The 19,629-nt window shown below is 43.4% G+C and overlaps 1 protein-coding gene across 3 annotated transcripts in view; it reads left to right on the forward strand.

Moving 5' to 3' along the window:
• The window catches only part of CACNA2D2 (calcium voltage-gated channel auxiliary subunit alpha2delta 2), a 719,552-nt gene that overhangs the window by 38,236 nt on the left and 661,687 nt on the right, over window positions 1–19,629 (forward strand). For all 3 annotated transcript variants that reach the window (XM_048488253.1, XM_048488254.1, XM_048488255.1), the window contains exon 2: window positions 10,125–10,206. In XM_048488253.1, coding sequence (XP_048344210.1) covers window positions 10,125–10,206 — 82 coding nt within the window. The remainder of the gene's footprint in view (window positions 1–10,124; window positions 10,207–19,629) is intronic.

The raw sequence follows: 19,629 nt of genomic DNA on the forward strand, positions 1-19,629 counted from the left end.
AAATGTGCACAAATAGTTGTCCAGCGTTAGGAAGCAGGCTGTAAAACTGCCTTCCAAAGTGTCATATAATCATTATTGAAGTAGACCACAGGAGTCCTCTTTTTAGAGATGCTTTCCACGGCTATGCTCTGGGAGGGGAAGCATTCTAGTCCAGAAATCTTGCATTGTGATCTCCCATTTAAGTTTCTCTGTACCAGAATTGTCATACTTAGATAAGGACATGGGAGACTCAGGTTCATATCCCCACTGGATTTGAACTCACCGGGTTCACTTGGACCAGTCACTGTCTCTTGTTACAAGACTAAAATTGGGGTGGGGGTGGGGGCTGTGGTGTCCTTGGAGAGAGAGATGGATAAAAGGTAGATAGAACCAAACAGGAAAGGCAGATGATTTAGCAAGAGGATTATTGAAAATGGGGTATTTAAGGATGAATGTGTTAATAGAAACCTGAAATTTGGATGGGCCAAAATTAAAGAGGCATTGAATGAAGCTAGTAGTTAATCTGTCTTATGATATGTAGCTGAGCACAACTGGACCTCATGTTGTGAGATTTGTTGACATGCATCTTCATAACTGTGCTGTCCATTGTAGGGTCTTATGAGGTAATATCTCCATGGCAAAAGTGCTTAAGCGTTCTAACTAATTCGCATTTCCATTTGAGCATGTCAAGTATGAGGTAGTCTAATAACTTTACCATGTAACTACCTCCCAGATCATTTTTTGAGCCAAGTAAGCCAATTTTATACATATCCATGCTATATTAAAATAGATGCATACAACAGTTCTTGTTTTAATCTAATTCAGCTCTGGCCTTTTTATATCACGGTTCAGTGATGTATTTTGCATTTGTAAATGTTATTGAAGAAGTGAGATATATGGTTGCTGATTTTGGTAGCTGGCAGCCATACGTTATGTTATATCACTTGAAGGAGGCCCAGGCTGACTCCTAGAATCTACAGTAAATGATCTCAGGCAGCAGATGCTAGGACAGAAAGATGTTTCACCACTTCAGATCCTGGAGTGTCACTGCCAATAAGACTGCCAAATCCCAAGTCGTGCTTAGAGTTTTTCCTAGAATTCCATCTGATCTCCAGACTAAGGAGATTGGTTGCCCGAGAAGAAATGACATCTTCCAAAAATGGACTTTATGGCATCACATCTTTGCTAAGCTCCCTCACAAACTCCACCCTCCCCAGGCCCCACCCCCAAATCTGGAGGAATTGGCCAAGCCAGAGTTGCTAATGGCCTCTCAGATTGAGACAGATGAGGCCTAAACTCTCTGTAAAGCAGTTTAGGATGGTCATGTAGCCATGCTGAAGAATATTGATGAGAAATATCATAAGAAGATTCAGTTTCTATTTCTTAATTTTATCCCACTTTTAATGGCTTGGGCAAGTATTGTTCTCATTTTGAACTTAAAAAACAGCTTGTAAAATATCTACATAAAACACATTGAAAAGATGATAACAAACAGGAGCTACAAATCTGCTTTTGGAAGTATGGATACTCTGCATTAGGGATTTGGCACTGCTATTCAAAATGAATAACAGGCACTTTAAAGGTAATGCACTGCCTGTAGGCATGGCATCACTTCCAGCCATCAGGTCTTGAAAGCCCACTTACTTCACACAGAGTGCTGGATCAAAATAAAATATGCTGAAGCTGCAAACATTGTTATTCCATTCAAAGCTCTAGAAAGTTTTTGACGGGAGAAATGGTTTGCAGATTAACTGGTCCCTAAACAGCTATACTATTATCTACAATCACCTGTTTCAAAGGGAACTCTGTGGGAACAGCCTTTCCCAGCCACTACTGAGTCAAGCAATCCAAATAGGGACTGTGGAGAAAGGAACAAGGGTGATGCTACACCCAGGAATGGACCACCAGCAGCAGCCTTGGGACCTGACAGGCACAATACATGCCTCAAAATGTGTGTGGGGATCAGGCAGCAGACTGTACCTGGAAACAGACCAGGCAAAAATTCTGGCAGTGTCTGAGGCTTGTGCAGGCCAACAGAGTAGCTCTTAAAACCTTGGGGAAGGATGAAGCAAAAAAAGGGAAAGCCCAGCCATGACTGTGGGCCTGAAGCAATGGCATTAGAGGATTCCAGGATCAGCACCCTCCCTCAGATAATTCTTTATAAAGTCATCCCAGGGTGACCTAAGGGGGAAGTGTCTTCCCAGCAAAAGGACAGGTGTGAAGCTGGAGATGGGTCTGTGTCCAACCTCTGCGATTGCTGAAAAATGGATGCTGAAGTGCAGGCCCACCGGTAGGAGTTGGATCTGACAAGATGCCTTGCTCAGCTGGATTTTGTCACTGAAATTTTGTGGCATTCTTCACACTCAGTAGATCAGAAATGCCAGGCCTCAGTTGGGAGAAATCTATACAAGTCTGATATCAATGAAGCCTTCTGACTGCTTTTGAGCTGTAGTGTATCTTTGTCAATAGGGGTGCTGTGTGGTTTCCGGGCTGTATGGCCGTGTTCTAGTAGCATTCTCTCCTGGTGTTTCGCCTGCATCTGTGGCTGGCATCTTCAGAGGATCTTTGTCAATAGTTTATTTTAGTCAGTGGCCTGGCAAGTTTCATAATGTATTATTTATAATTGAAATGTTACAAGAGTGGTAAGACTTCATGAGGAATGACTGCTTCTTCAGCCCTGAAACACAACCCAAGGTATTTCATAATAATCCAAAAAGGCAATGAGGGTTATGTTTTACCATGTGCAGTTTTCAAGTGAAAGTCAAATATACATAATGACATATATCTTTCCTCTTCCTCTTTCCTTTGGTCACTTGTCAAAGAGCAGTGGGTAAACGTACAACTAGGTGACTGGTCAAATGAGACTGAATAGAAATCATAACCAAAACAAGCAGTTTTTCCCAAGTGTAACTACTGATAAGTAAAGTTTTGATATCAGATCATAGGTCAATTAAATCTCCTTTGAAAGCTTCTGGCCAGCCTTCAAAATGATACAGAAATTCATTCTTGTTGGCACTGAATGCCTCATGGTGCAGTAATTTATAAATTAAACAAGTGTTTCCAGTATCCACTTTTTAATACACCTTTTGTCAAAATCTGTTTCACAAATTTCACAAGTTTCCTTCTCTCATTTCATAATCAAATTGTTTTGTGGTTGGTGCAACAGACTTCAACTTCTGCATGGAGGGAAACCATTCTCTGACCTAGGTTGTCATTTTCCTGCCTTTTCCCTTCAGGGGCTGAGGTACTTCAGAAATATGGTAGCTTATGGTTTAATAAAAGCACAATCTCTCAGCTCTGTAACTGACCCAGAAGGTGAAGGTTGCCCATTGACTTAGACCTTGATAAAGCACACAAAATAAATATTGAGGCAGATTTTAAACTTAAACAGGATAAAATGTTTATTAACAGAGAAGAAATGGGAAAGGGAGATGAATAACTTGGAGAGATGGAATGGATGAAGCAAATAAAGTGGGAGAAATATATATACACTTGAGCTTGGCACAGAAATTCAGTGTTATGTTTTTCCAGCACTGACTTATCAGTTTCAGTTCTCAGTTACAGTTCCATTTAGATGTTATATAGTTGTTTCTGGGATTGTACAGTTCCATAAACATAATATGTTCTGGCTAATGTCATACAAGCAGGATTCTAACAGGCTTGGGACATTTAATCAGTACCCTCACTCAGCCATCACAGTTAGAAAAACTCTTAATTAAAAATAAAACACTCTGTGAGGAAACACAAAGCAAAACCCAATCCCCCAGTCTAATTGGTACACTGGAATTCTTCCCTATCTTCAAGAGATACATTAAAACTGATACACACATACAGAAATTCAGTTAAGGCACTGTGGCTCTTAACACCAAGAACTCTAAAGTAAAAAAGCCTCTCAAAATGTTCTATCAGGGAGTCAACCTCCTCTCCCTCTACATCATCTAGCCATCAGGCCAATCAGAGTGCAGGATGCCACAGCCAATCAGGTGACTACTCCTGTTCCTAGGCTTTGATTCCTCACTCTGAAGGTAAACAATATTTTACTTCAGACAGAACTACACTTTTAAAATTAACTTTTTTCTGCAGTCTGTAAGAGTAGGCATTAAGATTTCTATTCTTTCCTTGTTCCTTGGCACTTATTATTAAATTCACTGAGATCAACCTTAAGGACCTCCACATGTTGCTTGTATTTGTATTAACTCTTTCCACCAAGTTACTTTTCAAAATGAGTATAAGTAAAAATTAAAATTCAGAAGAAATTGTTTAAAGATATGGTCCCAGTAGTTGATAAAATGGAATGATCCTAATCCCTAAACTTTCCAGGGGGTGGGGATCATACCCCCATTTAATTAAAAGACCATGAAATATTGTGCAGGGTACATGTTAGAATGGATTTTTCAAGGATGAATCAATACTGGAATAAACGAACCATTGACCTCATCAAAGGCAGCAATCTGCATGCCTAAAAAAGAAAGGGGTAAACAGATGCTAACATGTGCATAGGCTCTACAGGTAGATGGATCTGAGTGGAAAGTACCAGCTGTTCAAACCTGCTTCAGGCATTCTAAAATATGTATGTCTCTAGTGCAACTGTAAACTTTGCAGTTTCCAGTCCCAATCCTGGATGCGAAAGGAGGAGGGTTGAGCATTGAGCTAACAACTCATTTGCTATGGAAACAACAAACGAGGTAAACGAGGGTGGGAGTTCAGCTTCACATAATATGATGGTGTCAGAGCAAACTGGCACTGGTGTCCAGTAACTGATGTCAGAAATTACCTTCTCTGCCAAAAACACTACAAGAATTGAAACACAGAATGTATGACTCCTATACCAAAGTGGATGACTTGCCCAACTTCTATGGGTATTTGATGACTATTGGCTTGACATTCTTGGTGTCAGTGAGGTCAGGTGGACAACAAACAGCCTGATCAATAGCAATGGCAAGACCATCTTGTATGCAGTTCACAAAGATGGTCATGAATGTGTGGTCTGCCTTATCCTGATCACACAAGCTGAAAAAACACTCATTGGTTGGCAACCCATCAACAACCGGATCATCACAGCCCATTTTGCTCATGGACATGCCAAAGCAACTGTTGTACAGGCTTATGTACTAACAGACAGCACAGATGATGCACTAAATAATTAATTTTATGAACAGCTCCAAGATATCTTTGCTAACATCCCAAATCATGACATAAAGCTCCTGATTGGTGATTTCAATGCCCAATTAGGTGGCAGCTGACAAGGATTCGAGAATGTGATTGGAGCCCACACATCCTCTGCTCAGCGACAATGGTGAGTGACTGCTGTCATTCTGTGAACACAATGCATGGGGAACACTTATTTCCAACATCAGAGGATCCACAAGAAGACTTGCCAGTCACCAGATGGACAAACTTTTAATGAAATCAACTTCATCTGTATCAGCCAGAAGCAGAGGTCAGCAATGTGTGATGCAAAGGTCTACAGAAAGGCAGATGTTGGATCAGACCATTATCTAGTCAGAGCATAAATCAAGGTCAAGCTCCAAAACATAAGAAAGTCCATACCAAAGAAACCATTCACTGGCCAGAAGCTCAAGGACCCTGCCATGGCTTTCCCTTTTGCCCTGGAACTACATAGGTAGCAAACCTTCTCAGAGAAATGGCAGACATAGAAGACCTCTGGAGTAGCCTTAGGGACACGATTACAGAATGTGCCCAAAACACTATTGGGAAATGCTGAGGGCGACAGAAGGAACAGTAGATCCAAGATCGAATATGGAAGCTGATTGACGAAAAAAGGCCATAAAACTAAAATGGGAGCAGGCTAAAGGAGCAGTTGAAATGAAAAAAAGAAGAAGCTGAAGGTATACAGAGCTTGAGCAACTTGTTAAGAAAAGCTGCCAAAAAGACAGGAAAGATTGGGGCAGAACAGAAAGGCCTTTAGAAAGCTGCAAAAGCTTGGCTAGGCTGGGAAGATCCCAGGTCTGACCTCACCTTGCCATGGACAGACTGTTTGATTGAACAGCTCTAATGGCCCAAATAGGGACTAGAATGGAGAGCTCCTAACCGCCCAAGATGAACAGAACAAAAGGTGAATTGAACACTTCTGAGAAACCCTCAATCAACCAGACCCGACCACCATATATGACTTTGATTCAGAAGATGCCACTCCAAGTGAGAACTGGTGAGATTACCATTGAAGAAGTAAAGACTGCGATCAAGATTCTCAAGAATAACAAGGCAGCTGGGTTGGATGAAATACCCACAAATATCCTGAAATATGGTGGGCAGGCAATGGCAGAAGCGCTGACAACAACTGGCAAAGGGGAGCAGTCCCAGAAGATTGGCGAAGAGGTGCCAAAGTCAAGTTCCCCAAGAAGGGCAATATCTCCAAATGTACCAATTGGTGGGGCATCACACTGCTCTCGGTCTCTGGGAAAACATTCTGCATGATCCTACTCTGGCAATTGCAGAGTGCCCTTGACCAACACCTGAGAGAGGAACAAGCTGGATTTCGCAGTAGAAGGTCCTGCAGTAAACAAATATTCACCCTCCAAAACAACATAGAGCAATGCATTGAATCTCGATACCCACTGGCCATCAACTTCATCAACTTCACGAAAGCTTTTGACAGCATTCACCAAAAGTCCCTTTGGCAGATCCCACATTTGTATGGAATACCAGTAGCCTTCATCACCATCTACAAAGACTTGTACCTACCATCCAGTTGTTGCATCAAGACAGATAATGGCTGCACAAACTTCCTTGAAATCACCACTGGGGTCAGACAAGCAGAGGTATAGCTGGACCAGATTGCGTCCAGTGTGCACTCTGTGTTTTCTGCCCCCACTCTCTGAGGCGGGCCACTCCACGGCACCCCCTCCTCCCCATCGCCACTCCCCCCACACTCTTACCTTCCATAAACAGTGCAGGCTGAAGAAGCAGCCAGTTCCCTTCAGGCCGAAAATGGCCTGGTGGGAAGTATACTTCCCATGAGACCTTGTGAACCCCAACATCTCATGGGAAATGTAATTCCCACCAGGACGTTTTCAGCCTGAAGGGAACTGACTGCTTCTCCACCTGCACTGTTTATCAAAGGTAAATGTGTGTGGGGGGTGCTGTTGGGGGGCAGGGGGCACCATGGGGGGCAGGGCGAGGAAGTGATTTTCTACCCCCCAGGCACATGCACCCCCCATTTCCCCTGGTAGCTCCACCTCTGCAGACAAGGCTGCATTCTGTCTCCACTTCTCTTCCTTGTTGCCCTTGACTACATCTTGTGGAGAGCAGGAACATGCCCTGGCAATGGCATACACCGGCCTGACCAAGACTGCCTTGGTGACTTGGATTTTGTTGATGACATTGTTCTGCTTGAGGAAGATGAGCCAAAGCTCCAGCATGCAACAACCGACCTGGATAGAGAAGTGGGCAAAATTGGCCTCAGGATAAGCACTGATAAGTCAAAGATCATGTATGCTAGCTCCACAGCCTGAACACAGGGAGTCATCATTGGATCACAGCAGCTAAAGAAAGTAGAGAGATTCACCTACTTGGACAGTGTGATCTCCCAGAATGGAGATGCAGAGACAAATGTCAAATGCTGCATTGGGAAGGCTGCAGCCATTTTTTGGAGAATGAACAAGATCTGGTGCTCACCAACCATTGCCCTAAACACCAAACTCCACCTATTCACCTCCATTGTGATCCCGACAGCCGTTTATGCTAGCGAGATCTGGAGGGCATCAACAAGTATCAACAACAGGCTCGACATCTTCCTACAAAAGTGCCTTCACCAAATTCTGAAGATCTGATATTATGACCATATCACTAATGAAGACTCCGAAGGAGCAGCATGTGCAAACTCCAAGCCATCGTTGCACACAGAAAACTTCAACTGGCTGGCCACATCCTTCAAATGGAGAATGGTCAGATCCCAAAGATGGCAGTGAGGTGGATACCCCCTGATGCCAAATGACAGTGAGAACGCCCCCAAAACTCCTGGAGGAGAACATTCGAGCAAGACCTGAATGCACTGAATATTGCATGGGAAGAGGCTAAAACGCTTGTCCAAGATTGGAAATGCTGGAGAACACTTGTTGTCCGATATGCTACTTAGCATGATGAATTTGATTATGATGATGAGTGCAACTGTTTAAGAGGTCTTGTTTCCCCACATCTTGAAGAGATGTAGCATTGGTATATTCCTTCTTATGTATCTGTATCCCTCTGTACTCTCATGTATTAAATGGCAAAAAGGTTATCTGTAGGTTGCTTGTAAAATACATTTTAGTGAAATTTTTGATTAATTTGTATTTCATTTGTATTTAAAATGTATATCCCATATTCTTCATCTATTGCAAGGTCTACAGGTAGCTTACAAAATGTACAGAGACACATAAAATTAAAACAAAAATAAACATCTAAAAATCTACCGGTAGAAAGAAAATACTAACTCAAAATTCTTGGGGGTTTTTTGCAAGGAACCTCAAATACATCTGGAGAGGCAACATACTTAATTTAAAAAGTCTTGATTTAGTGTTGAAATCTTAATAAGTTTCCCACAAAGTGAACTGTTACGGGGATGGCATTCCAGAATTGGTGTGTCACAATTTAAAAAGACAATTTTCATGTTATTGGTCATCTCACCCCCCTGTAATGGAAGAAGACAGAGCTTATTTTATGAGTTGGCTTGTATAAGAGTAGATGGTCCTTTGGAAATCCTGATCCCAAGTTGTCTAGTGAATTAAAGGTAGCAACAAGCACTCCGGAGTAAGCTCAAAAGTGAATAGGCATCCAGGGCTGTTGTTGCAAGACTGCTATAATATAGCCTCTGTAATTAATGCCAGTCAGCAATATGGCTGCTTCAGTTTGAATTAACTAAAGATTCTTGGCTGTTTTCAAAGGCAGCACCATTTACACCACATTTAAATTAGATTAATACAAGGTGCTCTCTGTTGGACTAAGTGAGAATGTGATGAGAGCATGGATAGCTGTGGCCAAATCCTTCTTTTCAAGACGGGCTGTTGATGGCATATCAGCCCAAACTGGTGAATTCTATTATGTACTGTGGAAGAAATCTGTGCTTTTATCAGCACGCTTAGATTTAATAATACCCTCAAAATGCAGTTTTACTCCTCTAGGGAGCATGTGACCCCATTCAGAATAGTTTGACTCTTCAGTCATCTGGTTCAACAGAATATCATGACCAAGTATATTAAAAGTCTCTGAGAGATCTGAGAATTTCACCAGGATCATACTCCATGTGCCTTTTTTCCAGTAAAGATCTGCTGCCTTCAACTTTTCCTAGCATTATTTTCCAGTGACTCTTGACCTTCTCATATGACCAAAGTATGATAGTCCCAGTTTAGTAATTTTAGCTTCTTGGGACAGTTCAGGCTTGATTTGATTTGGAACTGAATCTTTTCTGGGTTTCATGGTTGCCTCCAGGAAGCTTTCCACTGGCCCAAAAACCTCCCTACCACTAGAAAACCCTCCATAGGACTTACTTCACCTGAAAGGGTAGCATAAGTCAAAGGCCTGAACCACCACGCATTTCCCCATAGACCCAGGGTGGAAACCTACTAACATTGGTTCCACCACTGAGAATGCTTCTGCCATGCGAGTGTCACTCAGCACTGCATCGGGCAGCCACCCACTGGTGTGTTCGGCCCTCCACCAAGTAAGTGCCCTGGGCAGGGCAAATCTGTGGATGCATCCCTTCACTGCCTCCATGGGAAGATGCACCCTCCCACCCCCCAAATATAGATTGGGCCATTAGTTTCAATTGCTTTCTGATTTCTTGGATGCTGTCTCCCTTTGGGTTGATAATAGAGTCAAAGAACAGAAAATCTCGAACAATCCCTCCAGTTCTCTGATAAGGGTTTTTTTTTTTTAGTGCAGGAGAAAGTAAACTCTTTGCAGTTTATGTTTTCACCTTAATTTTTCTTGTTTGTATAAATGTAAAATATAAAAAGTTGGTAATCTGATAAGCTTATAATCACAGCAGTATTTCTTAGAAGTCAGGCATGCTTAGTACAATGCCCTCAGCTGGAGCATCAAAAGGAGTGTGCACCAGCTAAGCTCTGGGTATTGATTTGTAACCATCTCTCCTCATGCATTTTCTTATCTGACTCATTTTGTGCCCTTCATTCCCTCTGTTGCAGGATGCAGTATTGGGCCAGAAGACTGGAGCAAGAGATTGATGGAGTGATGAGGATATTTGGGGGAGTTCAGCAGCTGAAAGGGGTAAGTTTTCTGTCTTTCTAGCTTTCTGTCTGCTGCCCTTGAGAGACAGTACTCCTGGGTAAAGCTGCCTACATCCATGGAAATAGAGAGCATTTATTATTGTGGATTCCTGGCTCTTTTTGACTGTACAAGTTCACAATGTAGTGGCAATTCTGGATTTGCTTTTCTATTGCAATCAGCTTCTATAGGATCTACAAAGCAATTAAGATGTTTGTGTCCTGCATATCTGGTAGATCATCACCTTCTGTATGTTCTGTGATAGTCACCAAGGCAGTTGGAAAACATCCATTCCTGCATTTATGTCTTTCATACAGCAAGTTTAAGGCAAAGAAACAATTTCAGGGACTATCAGACATTATGGGGTTTCCAGCCTTGGTGACATCTCAGTATCTTGTATAAAAACCCTTCAGGGGTAGGGTGATCTATTAAATTTAATTAACATCTACAACAACAAACAACAACAACAACAACAATAAAAAACAACATTCCTTTGTTGAGGGTGGTTTTCATAATTGAGGTAAACCCAGACATGATAGGCTAGCATACTTGTTATTTAGCCTTTAGAGATTTGTGAGCTCTTCCCCCTTCTCTTTGGATGTGCTATTACTTCATAATTGCATGTTATTGGGACATGAATGTTCTCATAAAATCTGGCACTTTGTTGGATTCAGACTGATGCCAGTATATTAATCTATGAGTTTGAGGGTGTGGCGGAACAGACCTGCTCTGACTTGCAACCCCTATTCCACCCCTAATCTCTCCCAGGTGTCCCTAACTCCTCCTGAAAGGGCCTGTCTCTCCCTTTCTCTTGGGCAGTGGTAATGAACCAGTGGCCCTCCAGATGTTCATGGACTACAATTCCCATCAGCCCCTGCCAGCATAGCCAATTGGCCATGCTGGCAGGAGCTGATGGGAATTGTAGTCCATGAACATCTGGAGGGCCATAGGTTCACCACCATGGCTCTTGGGTAACTGCTGCTATTACCTGACCATAGCAGGAATTGGGAAGGACAGGATCCCCCAGCTTCCCTGTCAAACTCTGAGGCTTTGCCTCAGTGTCATCTGCTTTCCCACTCCTGAGCACCACAGGAATGATTTACTGTCTGGTACACCTCTGGAGGAATAGCCCCTTGCCAACTGCCTGATTTCATCCTCCTGGTGCTCCCTTTTGAAAATAGCATGTCCAAGGTGGTGGAGGTCTATGTGGTATTAATGAAAAAGAAAATGTGTACAAGCATACTTGTAGCACAACACCAGAGTGAGCAGGGGATCTGAAAGAAATTATTCTGTTCCTTTTTCTGTCCCTATAAGGTGTTAGAATATAGGATAGAGTCTTGAACTTAGGATGTTATAGATCTCTACAGATTTGGAGCAGCTTGTTGTATGGTCGTGAAGCTGTATGGCCAGAGCTTGTGGCTGGCACTTTCAGGATCCTCTGAAGATGCCAGCCACAGATGCAGGTGAAACGTCAGGAGAGAATGTTGCTAGAACATGGCCATACAGCCTGGAAACCAGCACCCAAGTGATTCTGGCCGTGAAAGCCTTCGACAATACATTGATCTCTACAGAGTTTCCATTGCTTGGAAGTTTTCTGGAGCTCCTTGAGACAGGACATGGTCAAAACGGCTGCCGCCCCCAGACTTCAGATGAGAGCTTTGTCAGACCCACCAAAAGAGTAACCTGCCTTCTTGCTCCTAGACGTTTTATTCACTTTCTTCAGCCGCTGACCAGGTCATCTGGGTCAAAGAAGCTTTTCCTGAAGTCTCCAAGAGTTTTCTTCCAGAAGTCCTTTCTAGTGTTTTAGAACCTCCAAATCTCTGATGCCTTTTTGGAGGGCCAAGGGGAACTTGACTCATCCCTTTGTCTCTTGCCACATCTATTAGTATTTCTAAAAATGTGGCTGAGGTAAGACTGGAAAACTGTTGAACCAACTGCCTCCTTTCTCCTGCCCACAGGAAAAAATTGGTGAAAATGGTGAAAATGTTTAATTCAAACCTTAAGTGTGTGTGCGTGTGTGGGGGATTCTTCACAGAGGGCCTAACTACAAGTTGTAAATACCTCATGTACCCACAGTGCCTATTGACCAGATAACCTCTGGGAGTTCCATGCTTGGAACTTTATTCAACTGTGTGCAGGGGCCCAATTCAGATTGGGACTATGGCATGCAGGTTCTCTGGCTTGAAATGACTTGGGGAAACTTACTTGTAGCCACCAGTATACATCGGTTTCCGCACTGGGGCAAATGGTAGCTCCCTAGAGGCATCTCATGACTAAATATACAGCAGGAACTTAGATATAACTTTTTTTAGGCTTGCAGTGTTAAATCCCCTTTGTCTAAATGCCATCATCCTGATTTGATTCTGACCTAACAAGTTTGGGAATTAACTTCAAACTAGAACATCTGATGTCTGGTGCAGAGGACAATGGCAACTATGCTGGGGACATGAGGACTTTGCAAAGTGTAGTTGGTTGATGAGAATGCTAAATAACTTGAATAAATTCAGGGTTTAGTTGGTGAATCCCTAACGTGACATATGCTGTTATTTATTGTTAATATTCAGCATTAAAATTGCCATTGATCAAGTTTATCCTGCTCTATGGTTCTTTCAAAATACGTCACAATTTTCCAGGCTAAATTTCTTTTGTTTTAGGCATTTCAGGTTTTGACAAACAGCTCCATCCAAACTGAGGTGGCAGGCTACGGCACTGATTTGGCACTGCCCTGCCCCTCCTGTAGAGGCTTCCCAGTGGTATGAGAAGGCTCACAAAGAAAGAAAGCCTCCCTGCTGCCGTGAAGCCTCTATGGGCCTCATAGGTCTCACACCACCTTTTGGGTGGCTTAAGTCTAAAGTAGAGGCCACTAGCATAACACTGGCAAAGGCAGGGAGGGAACCAACTTACATTGACTGTTCCTCTGGCCACATTCCTGGCCTGCTGCCACTATGCTGGTGGCAGCAGAGGCCCTGAAATGCTGGCACAGCATTCAGTGACACATTCCAATGCAGAGGAGGGCCATAGCATCTGTGCTCCGGTGGAAAATACCTCTGCTACAGCAAGTACCCCAGGGAGGTCAAATCTGCTTGTACAGCTGTATGACATTCCCACAAGTGGATTCGCCCCACTCTTTAGATGGGGCCCAAAATTTGCTTTCTATCATAACAGTTCTTCTGCTACTATTTCCAGGTCTTGGAGACATTAATTATTCCTTAAATCAAACTTTTATTATTGCAAGAAATCTTTGCAAGCAATACTTTTTTAAAAAATGTACACATAAACATGAAATGCCATTTTAAAAAAATCTTAAAGATCTTTAGCTTTAAAAAGAATGGGTTGTTATTAACATGATTCATTTTAAAATATTTTATTTTATATCCATGTTGTAGGACACATATAATTGCTAATTTGTAATATCATAAGGTAGGTAACTGTTGAAATGGATTCCTCATTCACATGAATTTTGTTTTTATTAAACTTGTTATTATTAAGCATAATTCACACTGATTACATCACATCAAAGATAACAATACATCTGGTTGAATAACACCCATTGATTTATAATTCCAACAATAAATCAAAGTATCTTTTCATAGACTTTTCTGTCATTCATATAGTACAGCAACTTGGTTAAAGATCCCATAGCATAAGATTCTACTTTAAAAGTTGTTTTATCAAACTTGGCTGCATTCTCTGATGTTGACTTGGATCTCACAGAAACATGGACTGAAAGATTTCCATTAGTGAAATGCAATTTCCTTGCCCCCCCCCCCCCACCCAATAGTCCAAAATTCTTGAAATGCTGCTTATGGGTGATTGGCAGACAACCTAACTTCGGAACAGTGTGGAGGAACAGTTGCTGGTTTGCAGCAGTAGGAGGAATACAAATCTGTATGGCAGATTCACTTTATCTCTCAATTTGAGATACTGAAGTAGGAAATTAGGCTCATGCCAATCTCTAATATTTCCAAATCTTTATAATAAATAATTCTTCATAATAATATATATTGAATGGGAAGAATAAGGACTACAATGCTTTTTAAATTTATTCCATGTTGATAATGTGCTATTTATAGATGGCAAATGTTCACTTTTAAGTTGTATCATTTTACTTTATAGCATCTGCTAAAAATAATCAACTGTTGTTATTGTTTTATTTAGTTTGCGCCTACTATTACAGTAAATGTAGATGTTCATTAATGTAGATATCCATCAGGCCTGTTTTTATATGATAATTTACTGATATAATTGGCAGTTTATTTGTTAACATAAAAGTCTGAAAAATCTTCTGCTATGTGTTATGAACTCATAGGGTAAATGATGGTTAAAATATTATTCTAGGGGGAAAGTTCATTTTTATCAAGACAGTTATTTCCAATCATGACAAAGATAGTGTTTTTCCAAATTCCTGGAAGCAGGCCAGGAATGTGGCCAGCTGTCTTAATATTCCCATACATAATAATATCCACATGTGTTCTTTTGGGACTCCAGAACGCTCTCATATGCTGCCCTGCAAACTTCAACCTTGGTTAGATGGAAGATAGGAGCCTCCAGTTTGAATAATCACTTGGGATAAGCTTCAAGTCCTACAGGTTTCTGCTTAGTGGCCTTCAAAGCAACTTTCATTGGAGGTATTTCCATGACTGACTGCTTCTTCTAGAGTATTAATCATATAAAGACTGGAGCTCCTCACCCTACTCTAGCTAGACTTTTCTAAGACAAGTTCATGTCTTGTAGGTGTACATACTTCTCCTAATTGATCAGGTTATGGGAATCTATAGGGGCATCTCTATATGCTGTTGTGTTGAGATGCTGGTAATAAGCCAAGCATAGGTCTCTGTTGAGCCTAACACTCAACAGAGGGATTGGCTTTAGCTAGTGACAGGGTGAGCAGCACAATTGCTCTTTGATCTTGGTTATGATACTTAGCTTGGAGGCTCGCTAACACAAGTAGAAGCTAAGAGAAATAGAAGTAATGGTTTTAGAAACCTGAATACTAATAATGTGCCTGAAGCGAAGGCTTAAGGCTTAATAGGAACTTCTTTTCCTGTGCTACTACATGACACTTAGCAAAGTCACAGCATTCTTACTTGGATACTGTGGGACTCACATTGCCCTTTCTTAATGTTGTGACTCAGTCCTCTGTCTTGGTGATTAAAAATAGCACTATGGATGTCAAAGGATATAAAGGCTTCAGACTTACAAATCTGTCATACACCATCATCTCCAAGTTTTGAATTTGGTTTGTATTTCTCATGGCTTCCCATTCTCTGTGTTATGTATGAGGAAGAGATGAAGACAAAGATAGAGAGACAAACTGACATATATATGTACAAGTCTGACAGGTAGAGCTGTCCCCAATATGTCTCTTTCTTTGTTTAATGCAGGTTTAACTATAAGTTGGTGCCACTTGAGTAAATAAAAATAATACTGCTTTCCTAACTTTTTAAATTTGTTTCTTAATTTGTCTCTCCTAGATTGTTATGTTTGGACATGGTTCTGTACTTTGGTTATTGACTAAAATCTAATAACTGCACTGCTGCATGAGGCATGAAATATATTGTCGAAAACATGGGATCTGGAATGGTAATGGTGTTAAATATTTGCTCTTAAGTACTTATAGAATACTTAATCAAAGAAAGATTTTTAACACTTCAGTTCTTTCCAGAAATAGGGAATGCTGAATTGTTAGAAGTTATTCCTGGTTCCAGGAACCATATATCATAGTAACATGCAGGAGCATTTATCAACCATATGTGTCTCATTGACAACAACCACTCTTCAAAAAAGTAAGTCTCCCTCTCTAGTGATTGCAAGAAAGATGTTAAAAACGTGGAGCAGATGCAAATGATTTTGTGGAAATGAAATCTACAAGGGAAATAGAAGTTTCTCATTTATTTAGAAGTGCTTGTGTTTCTTGGCCAATAGATTTTGAAATGTTCATAATACGCCCTAACTACAACAGTCGCCGTGCAAACCCTGTTGCCTAGCAAACCCGAACCTTAGTCTCAAACTGCCGTTACCATGCCTATTTATGGTTCTTTATCTTTTGGGTCAAAAAACGTTTGCACATTGAAATTTTGCTGGAATATCCTTGATCACACACTCAATCTAAGCACTTATGCACAAGAGCAGCACAGTGGAATGAGGCACAAAAAAGGAGGTGTAGTTATACATTTTGACGAAATCTGATTACAGAAAACCTTCCAATTTTTTTAAAGAAAGGCATTTTTTTAAAAAAAGCTTTAAAATGTTGAAGTTTAATGCCATACTTAATTCAGCTGTCAAAACCCACTCCTCGCCGAAGTTCACCCACCGTTCCGTCTCCAGTGGATTATAGCCAGCATCCTGTTCCCTTGGTAAATTGCCGCGTGCGGTATTATATAAGGCTCTTAACACATTCCTCTCTGTCCCATCCAAAACATGGTTGTGTGGCTGGCGAGGCCAAGGTCTCTTCCCCAACCAGAAGACAAGGCATACTTGGTAACCCAATAGATAATGCTGTAGCCAACAATCCCAATACTCCTGCAATGACCTGAAAGGGACTGAAAGATGATCTCTTCAACTTCTTAGTTCTCAAGCTGGGGCAAATACATATCCTTTGCGGGCGCCAGGGGTGCTAGTGTTCTCAATGGGAAAGCGGATCTAGCTCTCTCAGGCAATCCCAGGTGTGCTGCAAAATGGTAGCAGCACTGGGATAATGAAAGGAGTGGGGCCAAACTTCTGATGCATGGAGCCCCATGTGGCCCAAACAAGTCCAAAGGATGCTGGTAAATTGGAAGTGCGATAAGCACGTGCCATCAGAATGTATAAGGAAGGGACCCTGGGTCGTTGGCCAGACAGAAAGGTAGTCAGCTGTATCTCTGACTGCTCAGGGCAATCCTGAGAGGGAAGTCCCAAGGACTCCTGTGGTCCCCTGCACATACTGATCTGTCTTGGACTGGTGAAGTCGGATGCTCATCTCAAAGCCACCCACCCATAGGTCTGACAACATGAGAGTCCTGCCACTATGGTAATCCCAAGATGTGGGCACCAATTCACTGCAAGAAAAAGCACTGAAGAAGGCCAAGGAAAAAGACTGCCCAGAACAGCTTTAATTTGAACTGGGTGGAGCAGATAATACTCTGACAGTTTGACTTGACAGGACTCCACCTCAGTATGACTAATGTAATAGGCCTGCAGAGAGAGCAGCATGGATGGATGGGCAGAAGGCGGAAAGAGGGCCCCGGGGCTGCAGCATGAATAACGGACACAGCATGGTCCAGGGATGCATAGCACACAGAGCATAGGTCACAGTCAAGGGCATCACTAACAGAGGAACCCTTAGGGTAGGATAGATGATGAATGAGGTGGTACTCCCCGGGAGCTTCCCTGGGGACTGCCTCCAGTGGAGAGACCCTCAGATTCTGGAGGGGGGGGGGGGGTTCAGGAAAGGACCAGTAACCTGGCTAGCCCTGCATTCTTTCTCAGTTTTAGAGGCAACTACATGGGGCAGGTCCCGGGCAGCTTTTAGGTTGCTGCAATCTGTGGCCACCCAGGCCCCTTCATAGAGGATCCTAAAACCCTCTGTAAAGCTCTTTAGCAAGTATTTTGCAGCTGCTCTGTTGAGATAAACCTGAAGCAGGGGCACCAGAGAGCCAAGCTGAATGGGATGGCAGCTAGCTTCCCCAATCTTGGCTGAGTTAGAGAACTAACAGGAGGTGGAGGTGCCTGACCCCCCATCCCTCCACCCCCCCCTGCGGGTTGGTGGGTCAGGCTGTTAGAAACAGCTGCTGGCTACCCATCTTCCCACATGAAAACTTGGGGTGCGGTCCAAAGCATGACTCACAAACATGCTCAAATCTGCACCACTGCCACTTCCCTTGGTTAAATTCCCAACAGACAAGCTGAGACCCATCCCTTTTAATAGGAAAGTGATGTTTTAAGGGGCCACCCTGAGGCTTGGCGTATGGATGAATCATGACCATCCAGACCTGGTCATGGATGAGGTCCCAGCGCACAGTTTGGTCATGGGATGCACTTTTCCTAAAGCCTTCATCATAATTAATGGCAGCACTAACCCTTCTATGGATCAGGCCTGTAAGACACTACACATATGAGTCGTGAGATGCCAACCTCTGTTGGGGTAGGCGCCGGAGATTAAGCCTGATACTGTCCATAACTCTGCATCCAGTTATCAAAGGTGCACTCTGCCCACTTCTTTCTGGGTACCTTGGCAGAAGATTTTCCTGTAGCCCCATGGAACCCATCAGGCTTCAGGAGGGAAAAGATATCCACATAAGAGCCATCTAAAGCCCGCTCCCTAAGTTTGTGAGGTAGCTGAGATCCAGGAGGGTCTCTAGTCTTGCTTTCTCCAGAGTTGTGGGGAGGCGGGGAGGAGGCTGGGCCAGCTGTCATAGTTGGACCTTCTACACCTGTATAACCAATGAGGCAACCCCCCCTCTAATAAGAGCCGCCGGCATAGACAGTGTCCTCATCTAAGGAAAACACACTGGACAACAAGCTGCTGGGGGATCGATGACAAGAGCGACAGCATGATCTCTTGTGCCTCCAGTGTTGGTCACGAGCTCTGGTGGGGGCCTTGAACCTAGCAGTTACTGATGGGTTGGGGATCTTGCCGCTGTCTGAAGGACAGGCTGGTGTCCTGCCCCCTTGCTGTGGAGCCCACTCTTGAATTTCACTAGGGGGTGGGGGGCCCCCTGTGCCAAGCTGGTCCATGCACTGTGAGAGCTGCATGAGAGTCCTGGCAGTGCCCTGGAAGAAGACATTGCTAGTGTTGCCTATGGAGGAATCTGGTGCTGCCATGTTGATAGTGGAGGGGCATGAGGAAACAGGGCAAACTGCCCCATGGGGTACACAGGTGGCTCTGGCTGCAAGCCCCTGCCAGAAGAGGAGTGAGGGTTGGAACTCTCCATGGCTGCTCGTCCTCTTCCTGTTGGTGCACAAGCCATGGTGTGCCAGGTGGGGGCCGGCCCAGTCATGCTGACTTATCCATCTGCTTGTCCCATTGCCAAGGTCCCAAAACCCGCCCCCAGTGGGTGCTTGGGGTGGGGCCTGTTGCTCCCGTTTCCCCCCAGATGCTGCTGGAAAGGCCCCAAACTTTTAGTGTGGTTTCTGGGGGCTGCCCCGTAACTGGACACCAGGTGCCTAGGGCCCAAGCATCTTGGCTGATGGTTGCTGACTGATCCCATCCCCCAAGATCTCTGATCGGTGGCCATTTGCGGGGGCGCTGCTGGGGCACAGAGACCTTGGAAACCTTGGCTAATGTCCCTCACCCCTGACCCAGGGTCCCTCACCTTCCCACCAGGTGCTCGTACCGCTGGGTCCTGTGCAGAGCACCCCTTGGATGCCATGGGCTTGGTCCTGCTTCCAGCTGGGCAGGCTCCCCCATCTCCACTAGATGGTGCAGGGCCCCTTGAGACTGTGTGC

Source organism: Sphaerodactylus townsendi, linkage group LG03 (genome assembly GCF_021028975.2).
Source record: "Sphaerodactylus townsendi isolate TG3544 linkage group LG03, MPM_Stown_v2.3, whole genome shotgun sequence".
In the NCBI taxonomy this organism is placed as follows: Eukaryota; Metazoa; Chordata; class Lepidosauria; order Squamata; family Sphaerodactylidae; genus Sphaerodactylus; species Sphaerodactylus townsendi.